General features: G+C 34.6%; 4 protein-coding genes across 6 annotated transcripts; 2 read left to right on the forward strand and 2 right to left on the reverse strand.

Annotated features, from left to right (window-relative positions):
* Nucleotides 1-825: 825 nt before the first annotated feature.
* LOC18040752 (low affinity sulfate transporter 3) lies at nucleotides 826-4,956 on the forward strand. Of its 3 annotated transcripts, none has more exons than XM_006433976.2 (13): nucleotides 826-1,048; nucleotides 1,127-1,519; nucleotides 1,618-1,666; nucleotides 1,751-1,958; nucleotides 2,043-2,217; nucleotides 2,368-2,436; nucleotides 2,520-2,750; nucleotides 2,845-2,971; nucleotides 3,076-3,362; nucleotides 3,940-4,133; nucleotides 4,230-4,315; nucleotides 4,408-4,484; nucleotides 4,561-4,956. In XM_006433976.2, the coding sequence occupies exons 2-13, from the start codon at nucleotides 1,181-1,183 to the stop codon at nucleotides 4,711-4,713; spliced, it is 1,995 nt and encodes a 664-aa protein (XP_006434039.1). In that variant the 5' UTR covers nucleotides 826-1,048; nucleotides 1,127-1,180; the 3' UTR covers nucleotides 4,714-4,956. The 3 variants fall into 3 exon arrangements, with proteins under 3 accessions (XP_006434039.1, XP_006434037.1, XP_024039940.1); XM_006433974.2 differs by having other exon boundaries at nucleotides 826-1,037; XM_024184172.1 differs by lacking the exons at nucleotides 826-1,048; nucleotides 4,230-4,315; nucleotides 4,408-4,484; nucleotides 4,561-4,956 and adding an exon at nucleotides 3,633-3,726 and having other exon boundaries at nucleotides 1,064-1,519; nucleotides 3,940-4,078.
* A 309-nt stretch (nucleotides 4,957-5,265) lies between these two features.
* On the forward strand, nucleotides 5,266-7,301 carry LOC18041389 (zinc finger CCCH domain-containing protein 15 homolog). The gene is made up of 3 exons (XM_006433979.2): nucleotides 5,266-5,598; nucleotides 6,659-6,794; nucleotides 6,963-7,301. Exons 1-2 carry the CDS (start codon nucleotides 5,512-5,514, stop codon nucleotides 6,791-6,793), a joined length of 222 nt encoding a protein of 73 aa, XP_006434042.1. The 5' UTR covers nucleotides 5,266-5,511; the 3' UTR covers nucleotide 6,794; nucleotides 6,963-7,301.
* A 10,059-nt stretch (nucleotides 7,302-17,360) lies between these two features.
* On the reverse strand, nucleotides 17,361-20,679 carry LOC18040866 (agamous-like MADS-box protein AGL104). The gene is made up of 11 exons (XM_024184638.1): nucleotides 20,459-20,679; nucleotides 19,497-19,550; nucleotides 19,351-19,383; nucleotides 19,241-19,259; nucleotides 19,098-19,159; nucleotides 18,952-18,979; nucleotides 18,679-18,840; nucleotides 18,534-18,584; nucleotides 18,110-18,219; nucleotides 17,669-17,855; nucleotides 17,361-17,558 (listed from the first exon to the last, which is right to left on the reverse strand). The coding sequence occupies exons 1-11, from the start codon at nucleotides 20,641-20,643 to the stop codon at nucleotides 17,415-17,417; spliced, it is 1,035 nt and encodes a 344-aa protein (XP_024040406.1). The 5' UTR covers nucleotides 20,644-20,679; the 3' UTR covers nucleotides 17,361-17,414.
* Nucleotides 20,680-24,471: 3,792 nt separating this feature from the next.
* Nucleotides 24,472-25,280, reverse strand: LOC18040867 (heavy metal-associated isoprenylated plant protein 24). Its single transcript, XM_006433982.2, has 2 exons — nucleotides 24,942-25,280; nucleotides 24,472-24,832 (listed from the first exon to the last, which is right to left on the reverse strand). Exons 1-2 carry the CDS (start codon nucleotides 25,096-25,098, stop codon nucleotides 24,537-24,539), a joined length of 453 nt encoding a protein of 150 aa, XP_006434045.1. The 5' UTR covers nucleotides 25,099-25,280; the 3' UTR covers nucleotides 24,472-24,536.
* Between the last annotated feature and the right edge of the window lie 1,503 nt (nucleotides 25,281-26,783).

Below are 26,783 nucleotides of genomic sequence, written 5' to 3' on the forward strand. Positions count from 1 at the left end.
CAAACGACAGTTAACGATTTAGTGGTCGGCAGATAACTTTTGTCAATTTAAGGTGGACGATTGATACACCCTTAAAGTATTATAATATTTTTGATAAAAGTATAAATTTAGAGTATACGAATGATAATTTTCTTTTTAAAAATTATATTATTTGATGGGAACAATATGAGAACAAAAACCCTATGTTGTACAATGAACCGATACTTTTAGCTTCAATAATTAATGGAAATAAATTCTGCTTGGATATATCATGCTTTGCTTTTAGCTTTTAAGAGATATATGTACACTTGCTGATGTGTAAAAATAGCTATTGATTTATTCATCAAGTGGAGGGTTGTCATTTTTCATGACTATTGCATTAGCAATTCTTGCACCGTAGAATAGAATCCAACTACCCATAACCCCTTTTAAGCCCTGTGAATTCTTGCAATTTGCAATAGGATAAGTTTATAAACATGTAATGGTGAAACCCAAATGGAAAAATGAAAATGAGGGAGATTCTCTCAAATAAAGAAAAATTAAACCCCTACAATAAATATAAAAGACCTGACTTTGATAATGAAACTAAAGAGATGACTGTCACTACGTAATAGGCAAAAGATTGATTGTCGTTTAAACAACAGTTAATATTGATATTTTTGGACTACAATAATTGACATAAGTGTGTACATTTTAACGGCTGACAGTTGTACATGATGATTTAAGAAAGCATTTCTACAGCAAATCAGCTAATTAAGTTTTAAAAAGAAGTGAGCCCACATGCTAATTACTCTATAATTCAGAGACATACTTCGTAGTAAACCAACTTCATTCTATCATTCAAATCGTATGATATTAGTAGTCTCAGTGGATAATTTATGAAGAATAGAGCTGGAAATACGATGCACATTGCTAAGTTATGCTTAACTACAGTTACCTTTTATTGTGAAGACGTCCAGTCCAGGGGCAAGTGTCAGTCTAATCCTCCTGTAAAGCGGTTCGTCTAGGTTCTTGGTTAGGACTTGATGAAGACAGGCGATAGTCCTCACCTGACAAGAGTATGAAACTTGTAAGATTTGAAGATAAAATCGCACATTGTTCAAACATCGATCAAGTGCTTTTTCTAAATGTGTCCTATTTTTGATAGGTATAAAGTGTCACACATCTGTGGGAGTTCTCCCAATCACTTCAACAAAATACCATGGGTTCGCTGCCTACTGAGAGCCTCAGTGTTGAGGAGCACCAGCAGCAGCAAGTGGAGATGGATGATACCAGTCGGACGGAGAGGGCACGCTGGCTGCTTAACTCTCCTGACCCACCAAGTATATGGCATGAGCTTGCAGGTTCCATAAGAGAAGCTTTCGTCCCCAGAAACAAGCTCTCTTCATCATCAAGAGTAAAGCAAACTTGGCGTAGAAGTGCCTTTTCTTTCTTGCGAGGACTCTTTCCAATTCTCAATTGGGGAAGAAATTATAAGGCCTCAAAGTTTAAAAGTGATTTGATGGCAGGTTTAACTCTTGCTAGCCTGAGCATTCCTCAGGTTGCAGAAGTTTCATTCCCTTCTGGTTGTTTCTTGATCAAAGTGATTCTACCAATGACTTGATGATCTAACTCTCGTGTTTCAAAAACCTTTTGCAGAGTATTGGATATGCCAATTTAGCAAAACTTGATCCTCAGTATGGCTTATGTAAGCAACTTATTCAGTTTCATTGTCATTCTTTGAATTGAAATGTATAACTCTTTTGATTTGGTTTGTTTTGCTTGCATCTAGACACGAGTGTCATCCCTCCTCTGATTTATGCTTTAATGGGGAGTTCAAGAGAGATAGCGATTGGACCAGTGGCTGTGGTTTCAATGCTGCTATCCGCCTTGATGCAGAATGTGCAAGATCCTGCAGCTGACCCCGTTGCCTACAGAAAGCTCGTTTTTACCGTGACCTTCTTTGCTGGAGTTTTCCAATCTGTGTTTGGTTTGTTTAGGTAGTTCTTCCTTTTAGAATGAAGTTTCTTTGATGAATTTTCCTCCAAGAAAATGGTTCACTTACTGAAATATTTATGCTGCAGGTTGGGCTTCCTGGTGGATTTTCTTTCACATGCTGCCATCGTTGGATTCATGGCAGGCGCAGCCATTGTTATTGGTCTTCAGCAATTGAAGGGGCTACTTGGCATCAGTCATTTCACCAACAAAACTGATGTGGTCTCTGTCTTGGGGTCCGTTTTTTCGTCACTTCACCATTCAGTAAGTTCCACTAGAAGATCCACTGGAATTTTTAGGTGGCTTTGTTCTTTAGTTACAGCTATGCTTTTCAAATTTTAGCTTTCTTTATATGTTGTATCTGGTAGTTGCACAACCTAACAATCCCGTCTCTCCTTTTTGCTTTCCTGGCAGTACTGGTATCCTCTGAATTTCGTCCTCGGTTGTTCCTTCCTTATCTTCCTCTTAATTGCAAGGTTTATTGTAAGTAGTTGAATTCTGGCACCGTATATTTTATTGCCTTAATTTCGAAAACCATCTCTTTAATTAACCGGTTTAATTTTCAGGGAAGAAGAAACAAAAAGCTCTTCTGGTTGCCAGCAATTGCTCCTCTATTATCAGTTATTTTATCCACCTTGATAGTGTATTTAACGAAAGCTGATAAGCATGGAGTTAAGATAGTAAAACACATCAAAGGAGGCCTTAATCCAAGTTCAGCACACCAGTTACAGCTCACAGGCCCTCATCTTGGACAAACAGCCAAAATTGGACTAATTTCTGCTGTTGTTGCTCTCACTGTGCGCATCTTCTATATTGTCTTCTGTTTCTTCTATCATTGATTTCAAATAATTAATTTATCCTTCATAATGATGATTAGAATATTAATTTCAGGAAGCGATTGCTGTTGGCCGATCTTTTGCTTCCATTAAAGGGTACCACCTTGATGGGAACAAAGAAATGGTAGCCATGGGCTTCATGAACATTGTAGGATCTTTAACTTCATGCTATGTGGCAACTGGTGAGCTCCTTTCATTACTTCCAACTTTTCAATGTACATATGACACATGATCACCCAAGATAATGCATACTAAAATTTTTGATAATTTTTGGCATATTCTGTAGGTTCATTCTCAAGAACTGCTGTGAATTTCAGCGCGGGATGTCAAACAGTGGTATCAAATATAGTGATGGCCATTACCGTGCTATTGTCACTAGAATTGTTCACTAGCCTCCTGTACTACACTCCTATTGCCATCCTTGCTTCAATCATTCTATCTGCTCTTCCTGGACTAATCGACATAAACGAAGCTATCAATATATACAAGGTCGACAAACTAGACTTCCTTGCTTGCATTGGTGCTTTTCTTGGAGTCTTGTTTGCATCAGTGGAGATTGGTCTTCTAGCTGCGGTAATATTTCTTTGCAAAAAAATTTTCTTTCCACTTGAGGGTATTTCATTAAGCATTATAAATGTCTAAATATTTAGGCTTTTTGCAAGAATTAGTCAATTGCAGAACAAGGTGAACTAACTAAGAACCTAACCTTTAACAGACAAAAAATTTATATAATTAATTAACAGCAATGGCATTTGTGTACAATTATGTTAGGAGATCTTTTGATATTCAAAGACTAAATTGGACCAACTTGACATATCTTGTGGTTGGTGGGTTCCATTTCAGACAGTGGATATGCTTTTTTATTTCCAGGATAGGAAGTCAACAATTACGGGTATGGCCAGTCGTCCATGTCTTATCTTCTTCACTTTCTCTCACGGTATTTGGTTTATTATTAGTGTGTATTATTTTATTCAAAAATTTATACAGGCAACTGACTCTTTGCTGTAATCTCAAATATACATTTAGGATAAACAATAAGTAATATTGAGACAGATCTTGGCAGACTTCTAATGCATCAATCTGTAGATTTGTGATGTAATATTGAAAAAGAAGATTACGTATTTGATCATGCTTGTCTTGTTAATGACAGGTAACAATCTCATTTGCAAAGATATTGCTAAATGCCGTTCGACCTGGCATTGAACTACAAGGGAGACTGCCAAGAACAGATACCTATGGTGACATTAGTCAGTTTCCAATGGCTATTAAAACTCCAGGCATTTTGACAATCCGAATCAACTCTGCCTTGTTTTGCTTTGCAAATGCCAACTTCATTAGAGAAAGGTACCCGTTTCTGTACACGATAGACAGGAAGAAAGAAACAAGTGCAGCAGTTCTTCTCAACCACAATCATGAATGTTGTGCATAAAATTGTTTCAGGATAATGAGGTGGGTGACAGAAGAACAGGATGAACTTGAAGAAACCACAAAGAGAACTATCCAAGCAGTAATCATTGACATGTCTAGTAAGTTAAATAAACTTTGTGTCGATATTATAAACCCACCATGCTAATTTGGTTTCAGTTTCATTGACTGTGTTGGATTTTTCTTATCACAGATTCGATGAATATCGACACTTCAGGAATTCTTGTACTGGAGGAACTGCATAAGAAGTTAGCATCAAATGGCATAGAAGTAAAGCAGTGATTCACGAACATATTTATGAGTTATTAGCATGTATTTAGGCTGACTTGGTTTTCTGAAATTGCAGTTAGTAATGGCCAGTCCAAGGTGGCAAGTAATTCACAAGCTGAAGTCAGCCAAACTTCTGGACAGAATTGGAAAAGGGTGTGTATATCTCAGTGTAGCTGAAGCTATGGAAGCATGCCTTACTTCTAAATTTGCTGCTCTTAGCAACTGCTAAGGGCATTTGCTCAGCCTCTAAACGTCCATTATTAGCTTTTATCTACAGTACGGTGGTAGTAACCTCAAAGTAGTTCATAATACTATTAAACGTTGCGACTGTGTGATAGGGGGTTATTGGGAGTGCAATGTTGTTTGATACATCCCTATAGCCCTATGACAATTTAAAGATGCAATTTGGCCTTTAATTTGCTTTCTCTTCATTTTTTTTTTCGTTTAAAAAGAATGTGCTTGTCAAACGAAATTACCCAAAAAAAAAAAAAGAGTATGATTCATGGAAATTTTGATATTTATAATTAATTAACTAATTATTGGGTGGTTGCGCTTATATAATTTGAAGGGTTATAGTATTTTGTCATATGATACAAATTATAGTTTCATTTTATTAATTTAATAAAGTACAATACATTTTACATTTTTTCAAGTATCTTTTAGTTATACTTTAACTGTCTATGATCACTCAAATTTAAATAATAATAAAAGACAGAGATTGGTAATGGTTGAGTGAGACTATTTTTGGGACAAATTAATGTGTATTATCATCATACAATAACATGTACTTGATATATTGAGCGCGGTTATATGCGCCGGATAACTCAGCAACACCCCAATGCGACTCCAACGGGCAAAGTGCGACACGGGAAGACGACGTCGTACAAATTAGTCGATGTGACGTCGTTTCATTTTATTAATTGAAATTCACAGACGAACCGCCATCCGTCCTAGCGAGCCGAGAAGAACCATAAATAATAAAACGAAACAACGAACCGGTTTGGGACAAAATCGAGGAAAAAGAAAGATGGGAGCAGAAGAAGATCAACAAAGCGAGGAGCCGCGGGGCAAATCCATCAGCCAGGCCCAGTTCGTCTCCTGGAAGCGCCAGAAGGTCACTTTTATATATATATATTCATGCTCAAATTCATTTAAGCTTTGCTATTGTTATTATTATTATTATTATTTTGATTATCTAAGTCTGGCTAATTGTTTGGTCAACAAGACACTGTTATTCAATTTTGGGGTAGAATTTGGTCAATGGGTTGTAGTTAAAAGTTCCCACTTTGTTTATGTTTGATTGAATATTTAAGTTTGATGTAATTAACTAGAATAATTTTCAGTATTCTACTGAATTGATATTTCTGAACTACCTTGGTAGATTATACCACTTCAAATTCAATTAGATTATTGCAATTAGTTGGGATCATTTAACTTTACTATGCCTGGTTCAAGAATTGGAGGAATTGATCATTTTGAAAGTGGTGCAGCAGATATGGAGTAATCAGTATCATGTATGCAACACATACAAGGCAAATTTTATTTATTTATTTTTTTGTTTTTATGATGAGCTATCTCATTGGAATTGGGTATTATTGTGGATTTACGTTGAGATTATGTGGGATAAGATATTTGGTGAAGCAGATGCTTAAAAATTGTTTTAAAGGGTGAGTTTTGTCAGGAGAGTGTTCTTTAGTGAAGATAGAAGTGGAAGGTCCCCACCCTTTTATCATGTTACTCATATGCTAATTTGGCCTGGATTAGTGCTTAGAAGCCTTATCAACATTGACTATTCATTTTTTCAAGGGAAAAGGAAAACAACAAATTGAGTAATGTTTTTGTTTGGAACTAAAATTTCTGCACGTATTGTGTGCCCAACCATCATAATTTGTTGTTGCTCAATGGCAGAGGTAATGGGACCTTGTGGAGAGAATTAATTGTGAAGGATGAAAAGTTAGCTTGCTTGTCATTGGTCATTGTGAAGTAGAGCATGTTTAAGAAAGTCGGTGCCTTGTTCTGTTATCTGGTCATGAGTGAGTACATAGCATAGGTCTCATAATCCCTTTTTGTGCTTTCTGAGTTGAATTTACTCCCAATTGCCTGCCCTAAGTCATGCATGGGTAGTTACCTTTATTTTTCTTATGGTTATTTATTGCGTTTAATCTTTTTTATAGGACGCTGATGCATCAGCTAGAAAAGAGGAGGCAGCTAGGAAACGTGCACAGGACATAGCAGCAGGAACAGTGCAAATGAATGGCCGTGAGCTTTTCTTGCATGAACCTTGGGTGTTTGATAACACTCATTGCTGAGGTTGGTTTCAGTGAAAAACACATTTTGCATCCTGACTGGCATGTTGTTACAACAAGAGTAACCCTTGAAAACTACTTTTTCGCATACAACAGTTTTCTTTGATTTTATGGTTTAAACAGTTGATGATTGTGTTCTTTGAAGATCTTATGTTCTGTGGGCTTATTGCAGACATTATGCAAGACTATGGTGGCTGTCGACCCAAGTGAAGTAAGAATATTTCTTGCTTCAGGAAAAAAGAGGGTGAGCAGTTATGCCAATTATCAGCTGGAGAAGAAATGCTTGTAGATGCTAGTAATAATGTTTCACTGATATCCCTATTAACACCTATATTGTTATTTTTATCTTGAATGAAGCAGTTTAGCATATTTTTCATTTGCTCTGTAGTTTCTTGAATCACATGATAATCGTGCTTTTTTCGTTTTGTCTTGTAATATTTTTGTTTCACGGTTTCAGTCTATTCCAGGACTTTGAGAAATTAAGCCATCTGATGATGATAATTGATAAGTACCCCCCATTCACCTCGATAGAACCTTGACAACTGAAAATTGTTGAATCTTAATCTTATAAATAAAAAAAGGGTAACCCCAACTCAAGCAAGGAATCTAGATATTGTGGTTTCTCAGTGTTTTGGATGCGGATTAGCATAATCTGGAGTGGATTGGGATGCAAGACGAAAGTTTGAACACTTGAAATGGGCTTGACTGTTTCCCAAGGGAAAAACAAAACAGCAAAAATAATTGTTATCGCCGGAGGATAGTCCTGGAATATTAATTAGTCCATCTGGGTTGGCTCTTGGGCCTTTGCAGTGTAAGTAACTGGTAGAGGCTAAGGGTGCGTTTGGGATTGAGGTAAGTTACAATTGTTGTAGAAAAAAAAAATTATAATTATAAAATAAAAGTTAGTAATATATAATAAATGTAAATTTAAAATAATAATTTTGATGAAATTATTAAAGATATAATAGATTTTTCATTATATAAGTGAAAAATTATATCAACATAGCTTGCAAATTACAATGGTTAGTGTTTACCAAACACTTTAGTACTGTAGCTTTTAAGATACAACTATCCAACCTCAATCTCAAACACAACCTAAGAGTTCCACGTATCGATCCTTATTGAAAGATTGTGTCAGGGATGGATGGCTGTTGAAAAATCAAAGATACATGCTTTTCGATGGTGTAATGATGCAAGAAATCACTCTAAAAGTTGTAGAATTTTTATGTTTCACTTGATGAGCCCTATATTGCTGCATGCCACACATCATTTGAAATTAATTTTGATAAAATTAAGCAATATTACTCTTAAACAAAACAAGATCATCAAATTATGTCTCAACATCAACGATAAAATTTAAGAGGTTGATAAAGGAAGTTTCAGCTTGACCACTCATTAAAAAACATAACACACAACAGAGTCATTAATTGGACAAAATGCGATTTCTAGCATAATTAACTGAAATAACAAAACAAGGTCCAAGAGTTGAGAGTCCTCAGTCGATGGAAACCACACAATGCACAGCGCTTATATCCTGTAAAATTAGCCCAAAAAAAAAGTCAAATATTGTTTGAACAAACTAATTAAATGGTCTCAAAGACTAATTAATTAGATTAAAGAAGAAGAAATTACCATGCAACAGGTTAGTTGTTGGCACTGAACAGCCTGAGATGGGGATCAATAGGGAGACCAAGGCTCTCAAATACTGGATCATATAAAGCGTTTCTGACTGGCCTGAGGTAATATTCATTTGAACTCGTCAGTGCAAGAAACTTGTAGCTATATATATAATTATATATATATATATATATATATATATATAGAGAGAGAGAGAGAGAGAGAGAGAGAGAGAGAGAGAGAGAGAGAGAGAGAGAGAACAACCTGGGAAGGTTAAATGGATTGGAAGCAAAAAGATGATCGAGTTCACTCTCTCGAGATTGAGATGTTGACCCCGTTTCCTGCTCCAAATTAAATTATGTGAAACTCATTAATTATCGTGTTCTACTTTAAACATAATGCCAAAAAAATAAATTAAATTAATTTTATGTAAATAATACCAGATGGTTGGATATCTTAGAGCGTTTAGATGATGAAGAGGAGGAGGATGATTCCCCAATATCATATATGCTTGTTGCACGGTTGCGCCGTCCTAGAAATGATTGCTGAAAGAAAATATATATGATTCTGTTAATTAACAAATAATATATACATATAAAATACCAAGTCATTTCAAAATGTGGGAAATGTAATAATCTGCATTAATAATGTAAATATATCCACCTCATTATTGCGGTTCAATAATGAGAGCTCCAATTGATCAGGAGTTGATCCCGGGGAGTTATGGCCTCCAAATAAATCCTGTTTTGTATATCAAGATTGTATGAGAGATAGATGGATAGATATGTTCAATCTGTGTTTATATAAATGTATCTGCATGCAGAAGAAAATTAAGAAATTTTACGGTTTGAGTTGGCGAGTTCAAGAGTTGATTAGTTAGCTGAACTGAAGTGCCAGGGGTGGGGTAAGTTGGAATCGGCCTAATTGGTTGATTGACTAATCCTTGCAGGTCCATATTCTGTGCCCTACACATATATAATTAAAGTTTCATAAGATTACATTAGCAGTGTAAGCAAATTAATTAATTAAAGTTAAAAAATTAAAAATAAAAAAGGAAAATAATGGTCATTAATTGCTACTTATATATAATTCAAAGGATTTTAGTTACCTAGAAGGCATGGATGATTGCCTTAGAAGCAATGAGTTGTCATGTTGAGGAGGATCGATCACATTAGGCATCAGCTGGCCAAGAGTGAGTGATCCCTGATCATCATATGACTGTTCCGTCCTGAAATTGTAAAATTCGACATAATCAATCATGAGTTTAATTTGGGTTTGGGTGCTGTTAATGGTAATTAAAGAGACCCAACACAAACAAATCTATACATAGAAAATGGTTTATGCGTTTCTAATTATTTTTAATTCCTTTTTTTTTTTAATTCAGAAAGATATATGGTTGAATGCATATACAATTGATTTTTCATTCTCAGATGCATGCGTCTCACTTTTTTAAATGCGAACATGCTGTTAGACGGTTCAATTTAATAGAGGTATTTTTTAATACACCGGTTTAATAGCATTAAAATTTGACTTTTATTAAATTCTATAGTTTAAAAGCATGTCCATATGAAAAAAAAAAAATGACACCCACACTAGAGAAGAACTATACACGTGTGTGTGTGTGTAAAATAAGGAAGTAGAAGATCAACCTACATACCTTTGCAGCAGGGAATTCTTGAGCTGCAGGGGACTAGGGGATTGCAAGTTAGTTAAATCCAGTGTCACTGCAGCTTGATTAATTTGCTCATCGAGTTGAGGACATTGCAGGGGCCTAATAATATTATTCAGATCATCAAAATTAACCAGCTAGCAATTAAACTTCACCTAAATTAATGACTCGTACTTTTTTTTTCCCAGATGACAAAAATATAAACAGGAAAGAGATTGAGAGCTGTTAAATACCTAAGACTCAAAGGCATAGAAGCAGCAGGCATCATGGTGTTTGTTCTGCTCGGTGTTTCTTGTACATTAGCTGACAATGGTAAATGGTGCGGCCTACACTCAAAATAAAAGCACAGTGAATTTGTTTTGTTCTAATTAACAAATTGCAAACCAGAATTAATCAAAAGTTTGTAAAGAATATAAAGAATATAAAGATTAATTAATTTAAGCCGAAATTAAACCTGCGGGAGAGGATAGATTGCTCTGGTGCCATAGAGAAAGGATTCAATAAATTCTCTGAGACTGGATCATTTGCAGAATGCAGTGGCCTATAATAAAGATGATGAAATTGCATACGCTTAGACATTTCCACATCTAAAGAGTATTACTGCTTTGATTTCAGTAGGTATACCTTGTAGGCAGAAAAGATGCAGGTGACATGGAGTTGGCAAATTGTGAATCGAATACATTCGGATCCAGAAATTGATTTACTTGGGCCCTAAGATTCAAGGTTAAAAAAAAATGTACTCGATTTTTCAGATGATTATAATATATGCATACATAAATCATAGTTTGTAACTGATAATATGGAATACCTTGATGGAGTTAGAGGTGTATATGTAGCATTCTGGTTAGAGAACCAATTGGGTAGCTGGTGATTTACATGTCCTAGCCCCGACTGGTAGATTATTTCATGGCAAACAGGTTCACCATCAGCTTGATCAAAAATTACTGAACATTTGACAGGAAGTTGAAACATTTTACAATTTTTATGTCAAAGAGGGAGTGCTTACTGATCTTTGAAGGAAAGAAGATAGGAAGCTAGGGAGTGCTTGCTGATTGTTGCTGATGAAATCATTACTTCCGACATTTTGATGAGCAAGTTGATCAGCACCCAATGTGGTTGATAGATTGAGAGGATTACTAAATTAGCATAAATGGCATGAAAATCACCAAAGTAAAAAATTAAACGGGTAGGAATTTATTATTATTATTATTATTATTATTAAGCATTATATAGTATTATTGGTAACTAATTCTCCTTCTCGCCCATGTGAACATAATTTGAATTCCGTGTCTCTTACCAACTTAACAAGCTATATAGCGCGTTTGGGGCAGCTGCTCCCCATGCCATATTCTAAGGGAATATTCCCCTAGAATAGGCATGGGGAGCAGCTGCGCGGTGGCAGCACAGCTGCCCCAAAGGCGTCTATGGTAGCCTAGCACCACAGTAATTAATAGTTTATAATTAAAGTACTGTTTTACATCATGAAATTGAACAAGCAAATTAAAACATACAGAAGATTGTTATTTTGAATGCAGTTTTCAGCAGGAGTATTGAGCTGATTTGAGTTGGGATTGATCTCATTTTCTGAATTAAACGCTGGAACTCTACCAAACTGTGGCATCATCTCAACCTGATTACATACAAAGAAATAATAACCAAAGTCAAGATATACAAGAAGTAATTTGGTCAACATGATATTCAAAGTCAAGAAATGCATTTGTGTATGTGTGTTTGTATATATACGTACGTACGTATGTACATACATACATACATACATACATACATACATTCATTCACCGTTGTTGGAGGTTTTTGCGGGGTTACCTTTGCTAAGGAAGAATTAAGGAAATTCAATTTTTATTTTTTTTGGTTGCATATTTGTGGCAATCAAAGGTTGAAGGATAAATTAATATTGCCCCAAAACCCTAAATTCCTTGATCCTAAACCATAACGCACAACAAAACCTCATGGGATCAAGAAATTTACATGTGGAGCTTGGACCATCAAGTGGAAGGAATCAGTCTTTCTTGATCCGATAAGTTTTTCACTAGAGCTTGCATTGAAGGGAAAAGACTGATTGCTTCCACCTGATGATCCAAGCTCTACATGCTCCTAGTGAAAAACAAACTTGAATTTTAGTTAATTGTCTTAGTAAATTTATCAATGGAACATAAATAATATTTTTAGATCGGGATTTATACAATTACCATTGAATTCGAGGACCGGAAGACATTGCTTGAGCTCCCAAGGTTTTCATTATTCTGAAATACAAACAAATCATAATACTGAGCTAAGGCAAATGTAATTTTACTAGAAATGATGTGATCACCCATATCACCCATCAGTCTTGTTTACAGTGAATTGGCAGCGGTACTGGTGCTGATTTCTTACAAATATATAGAAGAATATGATATTATTTAACTAGCTACAAAATATATTTTTTGAGTCTATGAGATATGAGAGAATAATCTAGAAGGACTTGTTGGAGTCATGCATATTAATTTTTGTGCAATGATAGGAATGTTTAATAATTGCAAGCTTTAGTTTTATTCTATAATGTTCTTATCTCTATACAAATCAAATCTAGCTGGTGAGAACTGAAAATGTATATTTTGAAGCTAGGGTTTGGTTCTTTTAAGCACTAGCTTTATTAACGCTTGCACATTTATGACATAATTTATTACGATGTATAAATAAAGTATTTTCTTACTATACAAAATCTGGTTCATAAATATTATGCTGTTTAAGGTAAGTACTCAACATATACAGGCTAAACAAATAAATTTCAGAAAATTAAACCACTGAACAATTAATGATGATTCATAAAAAAAAATGGACATATATGATTCCTCACCATTTTTGGTGCCGCGGATAATGAAGTGTTTAACGGTGAAGTGGCCGACGGCGACAATTCGGCCACATTAGCAAGCAGCTGCAGGTTGCTGCTGCTTTCTTGACTACCATGAGCATTATTTCTTGACACTGGCAGATTATTTTCTAGGCTACTAGCATTCGCCTGATCTCCTATTCCTACAGTCTGATTCTTTTCTCCAGCTGCTTCAAGTTGAAACTCCGAGCTCTCCTATTTAACGTCAAACAAATTAAAAACATACATTATTAATTAGCTTGGAGCTTGCTACAGACTATGTATGTAAAACGAAATAGTAGATTCGAGAACGAGGCTATTCGAGAATGAGGCTAAGTAGTAATTAAAATGTACTTCTGTGGGATTGTGATTAGCTTGTGCAATGACAGTTGATGACATTTGTGGTGCCGGCGCCACATTTGGAGCACATTCATTTGAAGCGTCCAAATTTTCAGTGTTAGCATGAGCTGATGCTGTAAGCTTCTCCTTAGAGTTTGACTCAGGCAGATTGCTTCCCGTTCCAGATGATGATCCCTTCTCTGTGTTATTCTCCTGCTTCAGCAAATGAATGGTCGCTCCAAATTACACATTACACGATTTTGGTTTGACAGGGACCATGATGAAGAAAATATAAACTTAAGTTAGCTACAACATAAAATCAATAGAGTTGAGAGGGCCAATATAGCTATAATTGAGAAACCATAGGTTTGAGTTGGCTAGGATATATCTAGTATAGTTATTTGTATTTACACTCTTATTATATTTTTATTATAACACCAATAGATTATAATGTTAATATTAAGATTATAATATCGTATAATGTAATCCATACGTACATGAGATAAATTCAGTGGAATTATATTTCGTTGGCTAGGATGTGCCTCAGAATGAGGATTCTCAATTAAGTGAATCTCATCATCAAAGTTGAAGTCAAACATAAGAGAAAATGAATCTCTCTCCATATCTGAATAAAAAATTATCAAAAAAAGATAAATTAATTAGTAATAATTTAATGACTAAATATTCTCAAACAAAATTAGGTACAGTAATTAAAATGTTAGAGAATAGTTTAGAAATAAAAAAAAAAAAACAAAACCCTATGAGAAATGTTATATTTTTATTTTTGTATAAATTCGAGATAAAATATGTTGTGGGGTCCTCTGAAAAGTAATGTACATTTGGCGAGATATAAAGGAAGGGAAACGTTTGCTAAAATCCAGCCATGCTTGCCTTCTAAAAGCCCATGTGATTCACAGTAACAAATAAATAAATAAATAAATAAAATATTAATTAATAATGTAATAGTAACATTTGAAAAATAAAAAACATTGTAATGATAACAAGCTAATAAGGGATAATAGATGCCTCGAGTAGAGCAATTAATTAGTTCCCTAGTCAACAACTTGACAAAAGTTGTTCGTGCCAATGTCTCCGGCGATATTTTTGTCTAAAATTTGCAAGGAATTGGAGGGACCTCTTTTCTTGTTACTGGTTTTGCAATTGTTGCCATTTTCAGGATCACTTCCTCCCAGAGAAAAATATGTCAAGCGAATTTTTTTTATTTTTCAATGTCGAAAATGTATTTCATTTTTTTGGGTTTGAGTTATTAGTTTTTATTTTAGATAAAATTAAATTAGATTCTCACATATATGTGAGCAGATTGGAACCTTATCTTGTATCAAAATATATTTTATTTATTGAATCAACTAACACTCCATAATGATTTAAGTAGTCCCTTATTCTTGCACCCAAAATATTAAAAAAATAAAAAAAAAACATTAATTGAATGAAAATAATGTGTCATATAAGGTCTAAAGTTCTGTGTAATTCACCTGTGAATCCTTTAGAAAATGCTTACAAGCAAGGACCAATCTGAGCCTGTAAAAATTATTTCAAGAACAGATATTAACAATCAATAAGAAGAAGAATCAGAAAATGAAAACGGCAGTACTACTTTTCACTAAAATCAAAGATAAGCAAAAGGAAAGGAGAATCCATGCACTTGCAATCCCCTTTTGTGATACTTTCCTAGAAGTTTGTGAAAGGTGGCTAGATAAACTGGGTTAATTAGAGTTTTCTATTAAAGATAAGATGGGGCTGCTAGCTAGCTAGGATTTGAAGGTTGAGAACAATAAAAAAAGAAAATAACGTATATGAAAAGAAGGGAATTTTAACACCGCTGAGCTCTAGTCACATCCTTCAAGAGAATCTATGAAGCTCAATTTATAGGAGGAAAATGTAATATGTGTCATATAGTTAAAGGGGGTAAATTTCCTGCTTGAAATTTTTTGGATTTTTGCCTTTTTAATCCTCATTATCAAATTTTCATTTTCTAATTATATGATCTTTCGAGGGGCATATTAGAATTTACACAACAGTGACAAATTACTTTTGTGTTTAAAACATATACATCTCAGCTATCTCATAAATGTGTATATTAACAGCATCTATTTTTGTTAATACCGTTATTTAATCTTATAGATAATAAAAATTTTTAAAAAGTAAAATTTGTCGCGTCCTTACTCGCATAAAAGGAATATAATGTAATTAGCACATGAATCTATTAAAATTAGAAACTCGGATTCGTTGATATTAGGTTTATTTAGGTGAATTCATAATGCTACTAGTTGGCTAAATAAAATGTTCATGCTAGACTATTGAATGCTTATTCATCATTGTTTTACTGTAAAATTAAGCATAACCAAAGTGAAAAAAATTAGAAAAATGATAATTATGTCCCCTTCTTACTCAGTAAAGTTTAATTATTTTTATCTTCGTGTTTTCAAACATATTAGACCCCCATGTTGTTAACATGTTAAATAGTCAGATACACTGCATAGAGGACAATTCAATCTTTTAGGGTAATCAGTAAACAATTTTGAAGTTAAAATATGAATGGACTTTTAGCACTAATTTTGAAATTGAACAATTGACAATTAATTAACGGAACAGTGTTAGCATTAGGGGAGTTCTAGTGGGTCTGAAAACACAAGAGGAAAATAGTTTTTATTTCGTCAAATAAAAGGGGAGGTTGTAGTCATTTTCCCTAGAGCACTGCGGTACTACTGCTGTAAATTGTACAGTAAATATGAGGTGATATGTGAAAAATGGGTGGTAATTGAATGAACAATAAAGAGAACACACTTGGACCAAACTGGCATAGGCAGTAAGAGACGCATGTCTCCTGGTTGCAACACGATGACTTGTGTGATTGGGTCACGTTCAGAGTTCAACTTTGACTTGCCAAATTAATCCAAGGAGACCGTGGAATACAACTCGAGCTAATCTTGTTTAAATTTCGACAGTTCAGATCTCTCCGAAACTGAAATGAAAGCCATGGCTGATAAGCGGTCACTTAGCTGTCTTTGATTGGCTGGCAGCTTTTAGTTCTCTTGCATGCATTTGCATGCAAACGAAATCCTGGGTTTACTTTTGTTAATACATTAATGTTCCAATGAAACTGCTCTTTTTGTTTTGTTGCCATATTAAGGAGAGATTCCTTTCACGAAGTTACAATACAAAGAAATCTGAAACTCTTTTCAAATCTTATCGTGGAAAATTATAAACCAGGGGCTGGTGAAACAGATTCCTTTCTGAAATGGCCCCTTTTTTTTTGGTCCGTTTTTTGAGTTTTTTTTTTCCTTCTTATTTCGTTGCATGGATTAATTAAAATTATATTTCTTATAAATTGGTATACACTTGAAATCTTTCATGTTTGAATAGTATATTGCAAATTCAAAATTTTGGCAGAGGCTTGATTAACATCCGCAAAAGAATATAACAAAACCCAACCTAATCTAGGTAGATATTACATCTCAACAGTAAAGTGGGGGAGTTCAATACCACTTTGCAAGTGCATGTTATATTATTATGTGGATTAAGGGATCGTCATTCTCTCTCTATATACGAGAGAGAGAAAAAACAAAAAGCTAATGTTTATCTCTTGTTTTCTTATCAATAATGCTAAATACCATATTTGGTTGAGATAAATAACATTATTTTCTCAATTAGTTTATCGACCTTTACAAGTACATTAGAATAAAATGACAAGTAATTTTACACGTAATGAATTTGATCATTCAATAATAGAAGTTAAATGAGTGACACGTTAGAATTTTTAGAATGGAAAAACTCCAATATTACTTGGAAATTGACAAGAGGGTTCATGCTTGTATGAGAAACTCTAGATTAAAAAAAAATGATAATTAGACAAGTGACTCTTAAGTGTATATATGTCTTATTACATGTTTATCACACCAGACATTCACTAAAAAGTGGTGCATTTTCACATTACCTCTACACAAAACTTGAATTGTTTGTCAAAGCTGTTACAATTATGGTTACGTTATTCATTCTGCATACGATTCACTTCAGTTATATATAATTCTACAATCTCAGTAACAAAAGCACCAGTTATTTTTAAATGCAATGGACGTTATTGTTAGCGAAAGCTTTTGGTATATGGGGTATTATTATTGCCCATTCACTTGAGGGATTTTGTTCTGATCATAATTTGCTCCCTCATTATCAGCTTGTACGTGGGGGGCATTGATTGGTATCTCCACCTGATCACGCGGCAGTATCTCATTGGTGTCTGTACCCATCATTCCATGCTGCTGAACACAGGAGAATATGGGCCAAAATAATTTAAAAACCATCCAACGTCAAAAAAACTTGATTAAAGAAAGATTGGGGAAGCTAAGGAGGGTGAGAGTTTGAATGAAACCTGAATTTGAGGGTACAAAGAAGGTGATAAGGGCGCAGAGTGTAGCCCTGCCGAAACAAAAGCTTGAGGCCAAGTGGCAAAGTTTTCACCACTTGGATTGGTGACGTGACACTCTCCGATGCTATGGGGCCCCGCGTTCGAACTGGTTCCTTGTAACAATGGATCATACATTGTGGTTGAAAGATCCCTGAAAAAGCACAGCCTAAAAGTTTTAACAGGTGAAAAATATTTATATGATGATGGCTTGGATAGTTTCGGAGAGAGCAGTTTGTGAAGCATATGACAATAGTGAAGCAACTCCCATTTGGGCTTGGACTCCAATCATACATGCAAATAAAATTATCAAATCTCTCACGCCCCATCCCATCTTAGGACTCTAATATTAAAGAAGACATTCCATTGCTTAGATTCTTGTCCTATGTACCTCTCAATGTTACGTACCTGAGCTCATTTAGAGAAGCGGATGATTCGAAAATTTGTGCTTGGTTATGACCTCCCCCAGGCAACCAACCCACAACTTCATTCTCAAAAGATGATGGCATTGCTTGCTGCTACAATTGACACAAAACCATATTCACCAACAAATTCTTTATCCAATAAAGAATATATATATAAAAAGAAAGACATTCCATTGTTTAGATTCTTGTCATATCTAATTTTTTTATCCGAAATTTTAAAGTGCGAGAAAATCTAAAAGAGTTTTAAGACCGTACGATTTATAGTTTTAAAACATTATAAAATTAACACTTTAAAATTGTAGGGTTTAAAGTTTTCTCATACTTTACCGCACTTTAAAATCCTATATATCTATTTCAATATTTAATCTTACTATATTTATTTTTATCTTCGTAGTTTGTGAGTTTACCTGCATACTCGATGGGTCGTAAGAAGACAGATGGTTACTCAACAAAAATTCCTGCAACCCACAAACAGAGCCAATGGGAACCTCAATTATTATAGTATAGCGGAGAAGATCATTATTTTTTATTAGAGATGCACTTGTAAATAACCTTTCTCTGGGAAACTTGAGTGAGAGTGTCAACAAGATTTTTCTCACAGGATTCAATGTCCTTGATAGATGTGATCCTTAAAGGATCAGGCTCATATATCCTTATTTGATCCTCTGCCATTTGAAGTTGCTGCTGTAACCTACCAACTTCCTGTTGCAGTTCCTGATGAAACCAAATAAAATATAACCCAATTTAGAAAAAGTTAAAAACAACATTATCAGATGTACAGAACAAGAAAATTACTTGTTTGTTAGTTCATAATATCATTATTACCTCGATGTCATTGTTGATTGCTGCAGGGCTTTATTAGAACGTCAGAGGTGGATCGAGAATTAAAATATAGTCGTCAATTATTAGATCGTTTAACTTGAATTATATTCAAAAAAGAAAACTGTGAAGAGGGAATAAGAGAGACAAACTTTGCAAGTTGAAGAGCAATGTCATTTTCGCTCCTCAGTTGCTGTAGAGTCCTTAGCAGGTACTGCATGAACTTCAACTCCGTAATTAATTTACACTAATGCTATCATTCCTAATAATTTAATCTCTCTGGCGATATTATTACCTCTTTGTTTTGAATGTCCCTGTAAGGAAAAAAAAAAGACTAAATTAAGAATGAAACTAGTGGAAGCTCACAAGTTGTGAAGAGAATTAATTAAAGGTTTAAGAGCTTACGGGTGTCTGCCTTGATCGGGAAAAATTATAGCGCTGCATGCAACAGTGACAAAATTCGTTAAATTAACAAATAATTAATTAAGAAGATAAACACTATGAATTAATTTTAATTAAATTGTAAGGAATGGTGGCGGGTAGGAGCTTACTGCTCTCTTTCTTGATCAGGGAGATTAACATAGCGAGAAAACACGTCCTCGATCCTGGATTTTTAAGTGAAACAACGAATAAATGATTGCAGCAGGCATAAGAAATTGGAATCAAAGTGAGAAAAATGAAAACCCCATGTAGTTTATTTGTTTTGTTCAACGAATAAATGATTTTTAAGTGAAACATATGCTGTACGTAGCCAAAACCAAAACCCTATGTAGTTTTGCAGTTGTTGATGGTTTGAAAAATTTTCAAGGTAACTAGGTATGGGTTGCTGTAAGTCGCATATAACATAAGTTAGCAGCTGCATAAATTCAAAACAAATAAATAAAATAAACAAAGAAAAGGGGTGCATCTCTGTGCATGTGGAGCTAAGAAGCGAGAACCCGAAGAAAATACTAGTGTCTGGTACGGTAGTTTCACTGGGGATGTTTACAACCTAATTCACGAACTTTTTTTCTTCTTTAATTAAATATAATATGCAGAGAATTATTAATTGATCCCAAAGAAAAAGAAAGAACGATGTTCGTCGGCACATATGTAAATGGCATTATTTCATGTAGATTACAATTTAATTATTACAATTTATGTGGCTATGGCCTAGTGAGATCGTGATACCATTTTAGGCTCTAGTAATTTGCGTTACACAAGTTTTGTAAAATTAATTGAAAGAAAAAATATAAACAAGAAATTGATTGTTTTGTATTTTTGATATAGAAACCAATTTAGACATGAACTTTTCAGAAATAGTGGAAAGCGCCTATTATTATTATTATAGGATAAACGATAGCCATGAAAGATCTCACAGAATCAATACTAATCAATGGCAACAAAATCAGGATGAATAGAAACTCATCAAGATGCTCTTATACTTATTCATTTGAAAATAATTATAGCAAATTCTCAAATGCCAAGAGTGTAGATCGATTTAAATATCAAAATGTACAAAATATATAATCACCTTTTTCTGCCAGAAAAATGACTGAGACGACCGGAAGGAGAGAACATTATAAGAGCAATATCAATGTCACAGAGGATTGAAAGCTCGTATGCTTTCTTAATGAGCCCATTTCTACGCTTTGAGAAGGTAACTTGGCGATTTGTGTTGTTTTCTATTCTCTTAATCTCGAGCTTAACACGACCCATTTTTGATAATGATGATCAGTTAGCTGTGACCTCCACCACAACAGTACCTGCCAATGCAAATTAAGAAGAAATTTTTTTGAAAAACATTATGTTTTGAATCAAAGACTTTTTATTTTGAATTATTTTTAGAAAGTGAGAAAATCTATTGCGTGGCTATAAATAACAATGCATGGACATTAAGAGAAGGCTGAAAAGAAGGGATGTTACACATGAGAGATTGAGAGATTTTATTGTTACAAACGAGTGATCGAAGAGTGGAGAGATTGAAGGGTTTATAAAGAAGAGGTCGTTGGATTACGAGGGATTCAATGGTTAATTCGTTAGCTTTTTGTTCACCTTTTTGCCCTTGGTCCATTCCTTTTGTTAAAGGTTACTAATTTTTGGGCATTTTGGCCCCTTGGTCCATTCCCTTGGTTAATGGTTACTAATTTTTGGGCATTTTGGTAATGGCGTATTTGTGAAAAGGGTCCATGCAAGCATCTTTGAGGATCCCACTTTGTGAGTACACGATCTATGGTTACTTTAGTTACGATTGTGATTGACTCATGCACTCGCCAAGCTATAAGAAAGGCAAATATAAAACACCAACCTTAGATTTAGGCAATTGGGACCGACCAAAAAAAGAAAAAAAGTAAAAAAGTGTCTCATTGGATCTGCTTTCTCATGCATCTCCACTCAAAGTTTTATCCTTAAAATGTATGATAGATCATGTGAATCTAAAGAATATGTAAAAGTGATAGGAACAGGATCAAATACCTAGTCTGCTCATTCTGAAACATTAATTCCTAGCTAATACAGTTGTTAAAGAGTACTAGATGCATGCAAAAGTTTCAATTCCTATTCTTTTTCTTTTTCTTCCTTTTGGCCATACATTTCTTCCCAACAAAAAAACACTTATCGCAATAAGCGAAAAAAACAAAAAAAATATCTACATTGGAATCGCGCCGCGGCACTACTCCACTTGAAGATAAGTACTAACTCTGTAGTTTAATTTTACAACAGCAGTTCAAGCTCCATATCATCGCCACATAGATACAGCACGCAGTTTGATATTAGTTTATGTTTAATGCCAGCCATGAAACTTTTGTCTTCAGGCCAAGCAGTTTGTGTATTTTGTATAGACTTTAAACCGAAAATGTGGGTAACATCAACAAGCTAGCCCTTCAATCACACGGGTACTTTTAAGTATCGCTTCTATTCAATCGAGTCCAAGTTCGGGTGGTGCTGATCAACCAGACTGGGATGTGCAATTATAATGAATAGTAATATCTTAGATTCCAGAAGCACTGATTCATAAGAGCAAAAATTTTTCCTTGTTTTGGGATTAGTTTATTTTCCTGCCACTGCAATGTGCAGAATAAGGGATCGTTATTGGTTGATATGAAATGTTAATTAGTTGTTCGCTAGAAAATAAGCTAATATATTTAAGCCACATTAATTTTCTGCATGCCAATTCATTTCACAAATTAAGTAATAAAGGCCGCAAAGCCATAAAGTTGCGGAATCTTCAACTGTAAGTAATGTTAAATGCCTCTTGCTATAATGAACTCTCTTTTGAGTATTATGATTCATGAATCACTTCATGATCTTGATTCACTACTGCTATTAAAAAGTCTCAAACGATCAATATTCAAAAGTGAGATGTGCACAAAAAAGAACACACTATCACTACAAGCCAAAAAATAATAATAATAATAATTACATGATAGAAAAAATCCCTATAAAACAAAAATTTATTTAATCGTTTGTGCCATTTGTATTATTTTCGGTGCAAGCAGAATTATCCATCTGAAATTAACCCCAAATTCGAAAACTCACTTTATATACTCCGAGAGAAAATGAACAACCAAAACAAAAGCACAATTCGGCCCATAACATATTGCCTGGACCTGCGGTTTGCGCTGGGGCCTTTTTAAGTTGGCAAAAATTTTGTCCAATACTCTTGCATATTTTGAAACAATCTATATGTTAATTAATCAGACAATCATCATGCGATAATGTCACAATCATAATAAAGACTGGCAAATCTCGCCCACTAAACGATATTCGCATTTCTAATTACCTTAAATTTCTTTTTATTTTGCTTCCGTCTTAGTAATTTTGTCACGTATGTCAAAATTCCGCCGACTGAATTATCAACAAAACTGTGATAAACAAGCTGATGGGCTGCGGGTGGGTCAATTCAAATTGTTTGTGTGCAAAGACATGGTGCTGCAAATTTGTCAAAAGTGGTCGGTTTTGAAATTAATTTGTTAATCGTGAGCTCCGCTCTCTCGGGATTTTATCAGGACTGACCAAAATCACCAACTCCATTTGTTTTCAACACAACTGCATTCAATTTCTCCTGTTTTTGGGCCGGGACGGCTGCTCCACTTTTGATGTACCATGATATTGCTCATCAACTTACCCAACAACCTGGGAATATTCTTAGAACCAAAGTACCAGGTTACTTAACGTAGAAGCTGTTTACTTTTAACTGCTGGTCCAAAGATTCCCTACCACTGCGAGTATACAACTGAAACACGGAGTTTAGTCCAGGTTCCATTTTGCTTTTGGTTGGATGAGCAGAATCCTGAAGTACCCAGCAGCCAGCTAGCTAGTGCTGTTGGTGCTGGACCCAAAATGTAAATTCATTATTTGGCTTTCTGATATTCTGTACGTCCAATGAAATAAGCAGGATCTTCATCCAAAGGTGCCTTTAATATCAATACCAGTAGGACCATTCAAATTTTATCTTAAAATCACAGTAAATAAATCAATTTTGACAATTTTGACGGATTAGATTGAATCTACAACCACCCCTTCAGTACGATATTCTTTATTTTGATTCTAGGCCGTCCGAATTTGTCACTGAAATCTACAGATACCACCCCCATAATCCTTTAGTTCTAACCACGTCATCTGAAATTCTATCAACTCAACTATTCCATTTATCATCTTAATCATGCTATCTACTTTAGGAATATTGAATTTTGCAAGTTACAAAACGATATAATTAAATTCACATTTAATTAATTTATTAAACAGTCCGGTTTGAGCCAGCTATCCTTTTAATCAATTTATTTTTGAAAACATTATCTATTTTTATTAAAATCTTATTCTCTTCTATTCACTAGCTGGTAGCATGTCAGACTCGTTTGAATTTTAAGTTACATAAACCAAAAATTTTAATTTAATACCCCTAAAAAACTATATCTAATTTTGAGTGATTTTCCGTATAAAGGGGAAACGAGTGATCAGCCCAAGCTCTCGAGATGACCCGTTGCAAAAATCTAGAGATAAAAACCTACCCATCGGTTTGATTGACAATAAGCATAGCATAGCTATTTCTCGTAATAAAAATGATCCCACATCCTATTTGCTCCCCGTAAAATGATGGCAAAACTCCTTAGCATGTCAAAATGGACTCCCTAAGCCAATCCAATTTCCAGCGGTATATCTGGATTAATAGAATGGTACATAATATATACTAGCGGCTACCAAAAAGACCATGGTTCCAATTTCCAACCGCGCACATAACAAATTATTAACATGCAAATTTATAAATGCAAAGGCCCCATTACAATAACATATTATATGTATTTGGTGTTTAGGCAATGGGTAGCTGTCGCACTGTAAATCTTGAAAATATTACCAAACACCATTTGCTAACATATCATATGTACTTGGTATTTAGGCATGGGTAGTTGTCGCATAGTAAATCTTGAAATAAATTATCAAACACCATTTGCTTTCAATGAAATTTCTCATCTAGCACAAACTCAAACAAATTTATTAAAATATATATATCATTACACCTCATCACCATAAACAATATAATACAATTATCTCATTTTCATATATACTACATATATGTGATCATAATTAATTATTATACATATGATTAACCACAATCACATGATTGAGCAAGCATTAGGATTTTCATCACTGAACATGTTGGTGTAATGGTCGTCCATGGTGCTTTCAGTGACGGTGGCCGTGGCGGGGATCGACCTAACATGATTAGGAGGAGCTTTTTTATCATAAGCTTGTGAAACATAAGGATTTGATACAATATTGTAAGGAACGTAAGGCCAAATCTCCACTTTCTTCTTTGTGGCTTTTGCTGCCGCTAACACTTTCTTTGGCTCGACGAAGCCCGTTACAGTCACCTTCTGCTGCTTCAAGTCCACGTCCACTGATTTCGCCCCTGCCGGAAAGAAAATTAAAGGTTCATTAAGTAAAGTAACCTTCATTCATCGTTAATATATGCATGAAAAGGAAAGCAAATTAACAAGTGTTTAATCACATATATATACCTTTAACTGAGGAGAGGACGCCCTTCATCTTACGGGCACAGCCATCACAATCCATCCTTACTTTGAGTGCCACCGTTTGCATTTGCTTCTTCTTCTTCTTCTTTTTAACACTGCTAAGTAAATCAGATATGTACTCGATGGTGCCTTCGACTCCCATTTTTAGTTCTTATTATTATCACTTTCGGCAGGGGAGAAGCTCAGTATTAGTGAGATTGTACTAGAAATTAAAACGGCTATTGCAGGTTTTCTTTTCTTTTTTCAAACGGAGAAGCTTAACAAAGAGAAACCAGAAAGCTTAATAAGTAACAATAGACGAGCTGGGGATATTACTCTATGTATAGACTCACTGGTCTTGGAGGGGCGTGGCATGCATTTATAGTAAAAAAAAAAGAAACAGATAGGGTATACTTTTAATTATTGATTAAAAAAATAAGAAAAAAATCTATGTGGATTATATATAAGTATGGGGAAAAAAATAATAATATAGAAAGTGGGCACTCCTAGAAACTGCGGGAAGCTTCCTTGAGACCTTAATTTGTGGATTAAGAGGGCGAAAAAAAACAAAAGAAAAAGGCTTTAAATTAAGGCTGATATCTCTCAATTTGCTTTCACTAATAAGCTCTTCTTATTGGATTTAATTTTGAGTTATAGTAAAGGCCGAGTGGTGAGAGCTGCTGCTTTGGAGAGCAACAGTTCGAACCCCCACAATGCATGTGGGGGTGTTTCCTTCCTCAAATAAAATTGAGTAAAGGCAATCTGTTACCTTGCCCCCGTGCGAGGAGTAGACATCCTCGAATATTTGAGAGGGTTAAAATCTGGACAGCGCTCCATTAGTTTTGATGTATGTTGGTCCCAGTTATAATTTGATTTGTACATATCAGTTATATTTTCATGTAATATGAGTTGTAATCGAAGCAATAGTCTCATGTAATAAAAAATAAAATAAAATTTTGAGTTATAGTGCAAAGTTGGTGCATGCATGAGTCTTTAAAGCTGTACGTAAGTGGTATAATTTTAATTACTTACAAAATTCAAGATATTTTTTGGAAAATTTGAGGCTGAAGAGTTAAAATGCTTTGGGTATAAGAAATGTGAAAGGGATGAACAGTGAACTTTAGTGGAAAGAGACATCGTCAAAAGTTGAATGAAAATCGACCAAAATCATTCAACACATTTAATGTATTTCTTAATGGCGGAGTGTGGTTTTGGATGTTGGTGTCATCAGCAGCGGCCACGTACCCAAGGATCTAAGTGAAACGTGGTGGTCAGTGGAGATTCTAACGGGTGATATGTAGGCCACGTCGAAAGATTAAAAATATATATATATATATTCATGGAGAGAGACAGAGGGTAGCTTTGAAGAACCTTACCTGATAGTAATGTTGTTTATAGCCATTGTCCACTTGTGAATTTCTGGTTTGATTGAGGTATGATTTGGGCGGTGGAACTGTGGAAAAGAATAATAATTAATTTAAAAAAAAAAAAAAAAGACAGACACAAAGAATAAAATAAATTAAAACCAACAAATGATTTCGTGACAGGTGGCCACAAAATTCAGGCGATTGATTATTTTGGGGCACCAACTTTCCAAGTTTTATCACCCAGCAAAGCTTCCTTGCTCCGAGCTTCCTCCATGAAAACGAAGTTTTCATTTCATTCTAATCACTCTGTATTATCTAAAGAAATATAATATAGTTACCCTTCACTGATAAGATAAAATAATGCATTGATGGAAGACATCCCAGCTGGAGATTTTATAATTTAATTACAAGATGAATTTTCACAGTTATTAAGAATACTTGAAGCGTAAATGTTCACATATTTTAATATTCCAAACTAAGA

The sequence above is a fragment of the Citrus clementina genome, unplaced genomic scaffold (genome assembly GCF_000493195.1).
Source record: "Citrus clementina cultivar Clemenules unplaced genomic scaffold, Citrus_clementina_v1.0 scaffold_5, whole genome shotgun sequence".
Lineage (NCBI taxonomy): Eukaryota > Viridiplantae > Streptophyta > Magnoliopsida > Sapindales > Rutaceae > Citrus > Citrus x clementina.

What these genes read in the sequence shown, in the direction of transcription:
- LOC18040866 (XM_024184638.1), bottom strand. Translation starts at nt 20,643, where the DNA reads ATGGGTCGTGTTAAGCTCGAGATTAAGAGAATAGAAAACAACACAAAT. An exon ending in CATTTTTCTGGCAGAAAAAG is followed by an intron (nt 19,551 to 20,458) that starts GTGATTATATAT and finishes TTAAAAATCCAG; the next exon opens with GATCGAGGACGTGTTTTCTC. An exon ending in CTCAAGTTTCCCAGAGAAAG is followed by an intron (nt 18,585 to 18,678) that starts GTTATTTACAAG and finishes TGTGGGTTGCAG; the next exon opens with GAATTTTTGTTGAGTAACCA.
- LOC18040752 (XM_006433976.2), top strand. Translation starts at nt 1,181, where the DNA reads ATGGGTTCGCTGCCTACTGAGAGCCTCAGTGTTGAGGAGCACCAGCAG. An exon ending in CTAGCCTGAGCATTCCTCAG is followed by an intron (nt 1,520 to 1,617) that starts GTTGCAGAAGTT and finishes AACCTTTTGCAG; the next exon opens with AGTATTGGATATGCCAATTT. An exon ending in TGATCCTCAGTATGGCTTAT is followed by an intron (nt 1,667 to 1,750) that starts GTAAGCAACTTA and finishes GCTTGCATCTAG; the next exon opens with ACACGAGTGTCATCCCTCCT.
- LOC18040867 (XM_006433982.2), bottom strand. Translation starts at nt 25,098, where the DNA reads ATGGGAGTCGAAGGCACCATCGAGTACATATCTGATTTACTTAGCAGT. An exon ending in CGTCCTCTCCTCAGTTAAAG is followed by an intron (nt 24,833 to 24,941) that starts GTATATATATGT and finishes TCTTTCCGGCAG; the next exon opens with GGGCGAAATCAGTGGACGTG.
- LOC18041389 (XM_006433979.2), top strand. Translation starts at nt 5,512, where the DNA reads ATGGGAGCAGAAGAAGATCAACAAAGCGAGGAGCCGCGGGGCAAATCC. An exon ending in TCTCCTGGAAGCGCCAGAAG is followed by an intron (nt 5,599 to 6,658) that starts GTCACTTTTATA and finishes TCTTTTTTATAG; the next exon opens with GACGCTGATGCATCAGCTAG.